The following is a 3,443-nucleotide window of genomic DNA, read 5'->3' on the forward strand; positions in this document are numbered from 1 at the left end:
AAAAAAAAAAAAAAAAAAAAGAGAGAGAAAAGAAAAAAAGAAAATCAAAAGCAGTTGAATATTGGCAATTTCAGATCATTCAACATAATATTAAATATTTTGTGAGGTGTTTGCCCAGCCCACGCTGTTCCCCTTTCTTTGAGAACTATCCTATTTACAAAGATATTTTTCCAACAACGTGGTTATAGCACATGACTCCAGCCCCTGGCCACACTTAATTAGACCAGAGGTGAACACTTGATCCAGGTTGGATTAATTGAGTATCTCTCCTAAGAATTTGGAATTGGGATCAAAAGACACTGGTTTCAGTCTCAGGGTGAGGCTGGAAACACAGAGATATAAACTTGGGAGCTATGGGGTGGCCACAGGCAAGAGAGGTCCAGGAAACTTATCTGCTTAGCAAGGACACAACAGAGGAGACAGTCAACAGCCCATGAACCCCAGAGGAGCTGGAGGGAGGCTGCCTGGCTCCAGAGGGCTCTTCACTTTCTAATTCCAGGTCCTCATGGCGTCCAATGGGCACTCAATGATTTGCATTCCTTCGGTTGCCTCTGAAGCCTAAAAATGATTTTTCTCTTAATGTGAAAGCTGGTTTCATGTGCATTTTCTGATACCTGCAACTGAAAGAACTTTAAAACAATGGCTCAAATAACAAAAGATCTCAATCAACCGGATCAGAGCATCTCCATTACCTGCTGGACATTTTGCCCTTTAGTGACATATTCATTCCCAACCTTCACCCTTGGACAGCACAGGCCCTTCAGCATTTCTGCAGAATTGAGTCCCATCAGGTATCCGGCTTTGTCAGCCACTGAAGAAAGAGAAAAAAATGACATCATGCAAAAACAGTAGCTGCTAAAGTGTCCAGTCAGCCCCTGGCTTCTGGGGAGAAAGAAGTGTTTTCTGGAAGAAAAGTGTTTTCTGTCATTCTCTTCGATGTTTTCATGTTGTCGTATCTGTACCAGGTCTGAACTTGTTCACTGAAACTTCAGTCCCATAGTCCAGGGCCCCATGGTTCTCAAGAACTTCCAATTTGCCTCCTAGATGCAACTTTTTTTTTTTTTTTTTTGGAGACAGAGTCTCGCTCTGTCGCCCGGGCTGGAGTACAGTGGCTGGATCTCAGCTCACTGCAAGCTCTGCCTCCTGGGTTTATGCCATTCTCATGCCTCAGCCTCCCTAGTAGCTGGGACTGCAGGCGCCCGCCACCTTGCCCGGCTAGTTTTTTGTATTTTTTAGTAGAGACGGGGTTTCACTGTCTTAGCCAGGATGGTCTCGATCTCCTGACCTCGTGATCCACCCATCTCGGCCTCCCAAAGTGCTGGGATTACAGGCTTGAGCCACCACGCCTGGCCCTAGATGCAACTTTTAACAATAAGAAGCTTCTTGGCCAATCCTGACCTACTGATATTTTGATTTCATTAAAAAAATGTTAATTACAGGCCGGGCACGGTGGTTCATGCCTATAATCCCAGCACTTTGGGAGGCTGAGGCGGGTGGATCACCTGAGGTCAGGAGTTCAAGACCAGCCTGGCCAACATGGCCCTGCCTGTACTAAAAATACAAAAATCAGCCTGGCATAGTGGCGAGCGCCTGTAATCCCAGCTGCTCAGGAGGCTGAGGAAGAAGAATCACTTGAACCCGGGAGGTGGAGGTTGCAGTGAGCCGAGATCATGCCATTGCACTCCAGTCTGGGTGACAAGAGCAAGACTCTGACTCAAAAAAATAAAAATTAATTACATAGTTATGTTGGAGTCTGACAATACATTAAAATGTTATATGAGTAAAGGAGCCACCACTTGGACAGTTGTCAGTATACACGAGGCACCTTCCTAATTTAAGCAAAGTACCACGCTCATAGTTGAAAGAGAAGTACGAAACCTGACCCTGCCTTCAAATGTTTGGAGATGGTCAAAAGCAGTTGACTTTTGGCTGTTTCCTATAGATCATGGGTTATATGTTTGCATATATTTCAGCAGACGTTCATTGACTTTGAGAATGACCTGGTGGCCTGTACTGAGCTCATCAAAAAGGCAGAGAAATGCTGCTCCCCAGGGACTACTACTTTTTTTTTTTTGGAGTTTTGCAATGTTGCCCAGGATGGAGTGCAGTGGTGTGATCTCAGCTCACTGCAAGTTCTGCCTCCCAGGTTCATGCCATTCTCCTGCCTCAGTCTCCCAAGTAGCTGGGATTACAGGTGCCCGCCACCACACCCGGCTAATTTTTTGTATTTTAGTAGAGAGGGGGTTTCACCGTGTTAGCCAGGATAGTCTCGACCTCTGACCTCAGATGATCCACCCACCTTGGCCTCCCAAAGTGCTGGGATTACAGGCATGAGCTGCCGTGCCCGGCCTGCTCATGACATTTCTTCTGCTTGAACTGATCTCTCCTCCAATTTTTCAGAATCCTACTCATCCCTCAAAGTCCAAGTCAGTGCCCCTTCTATCAGGAAGCCTTCCCTGATTGCCCCAGTCAGAAGTGTTTCCTGTGTGAAGACTTGGAGTCCCCTCCACTGTGATGGGCAGGATTCTAGGATGGCACCCATGGTGTGCCCCCTGGTGTACATGCCTTGTATGATCTCCTTTACTTGAGTGCAGTGGAACCTGTACAATTTCCATGATGAGGTGACCAATCAGGTGACTCTGAGTTAATACAAAGGGAGAATCATCCCAGGCAGGCCTAGGATAGGAGGCTGCTGAGCCTTTATGGGACACTGATAAGGTTTTGTAGATTTTTCCACCCTTTACTTTATGGCTGCACTTCCTTTTTATTATTTGAGAGTTTAAAGTGTACTGCTTCACACACCGTGGGGCTGTGATCAAAAGGCAGAATTATCAGGAACCATTCATGTTGCTAGGCTTTAATTCAAGGAACTTGTAAGACGCATCATGAGCGCTAAGAAGTCTAATGAGCAGGATGTATCGGGGTGGGGGCGGGGGAGTCAGTCACTGCTCAGCCCTTCCTGCTGCCCTCTGCTCTAGTTCCAGGCCTCTTAGGGATGAGGCAGAGGGTGGCGGTAGGATCAGCCAGGTGAGAGTTATGGGGAGGAAGAACTGTTCACCATTCTTGGTTCAGGGCCAATTTCAACAGATGCTGGGGTGCAGGTGATGGGAGGAAGAAAACTTGGCTTCCACTTTACCATATCATTTTAGGCCTGAGTGATGAAGACTGCATTCTGGTGGAGAGAAAGAGAAGTTCACCTAACAATATTGTCTCATGAGAGTCCACTTTAAAAAAACCAGGCACATCACGCCTGTAATCCCAGCACTTTGTGAGGCCGAGGCAGGCGGATCACGAGGTCAGGAGATCCAGACCATCCTAACTAACACGGTGAAACCCTGTCTCTACTAAAAAATATAAAAAAATTAGCCGGGCATGGCGGCGGGCGCCTGTAGTCCCAGCTACTTGGGAGGCTGAGGCAGGAGAATGGCGTGAACCCGGGAGGT

At 47.1% G+C, this 3,443-nt stretch overlaps 1 protein-coding gene across 1 annotated transcript in view; it reads right to left on the bottom strand.

Annotated features, from left to right (window-relative positions):
- Window positions 1–3,443, bottom strand: part of MYH13 (myosin, heavy chain 13, skeletal muscle) — a 71,587-nt gene that overhangs the window by 53,463 nt on the left and 14,681 nt on the right. The window contains exon 11 of the mRNA XM_011973184.1: window positions 693–811. Within this exon, the coding sequence (XP_011828574.1) occupies window positions 693–811 (119 nt within the window). The remainder of the gene's footprint in view (window positions 1–692; window positions 812–3,443) is intronic.

The sequence above is a fragment of the Mandrillus leucophaeus genome, unplaced genomic scaffold (genome assembly GCF_000951045.1).
Source record: "Mandrillus leucophaeus isolate KB7577 unplaced genomic scaffold, Mleu.le_1.0 Scaffold135, whole genome shotgun sequence".
NCBI lineage: Eukaryota > Metazoa > Chordata > Mammalia > Primates > Cercopithecidae > Mandrillus > Mandrillus leucophaeus.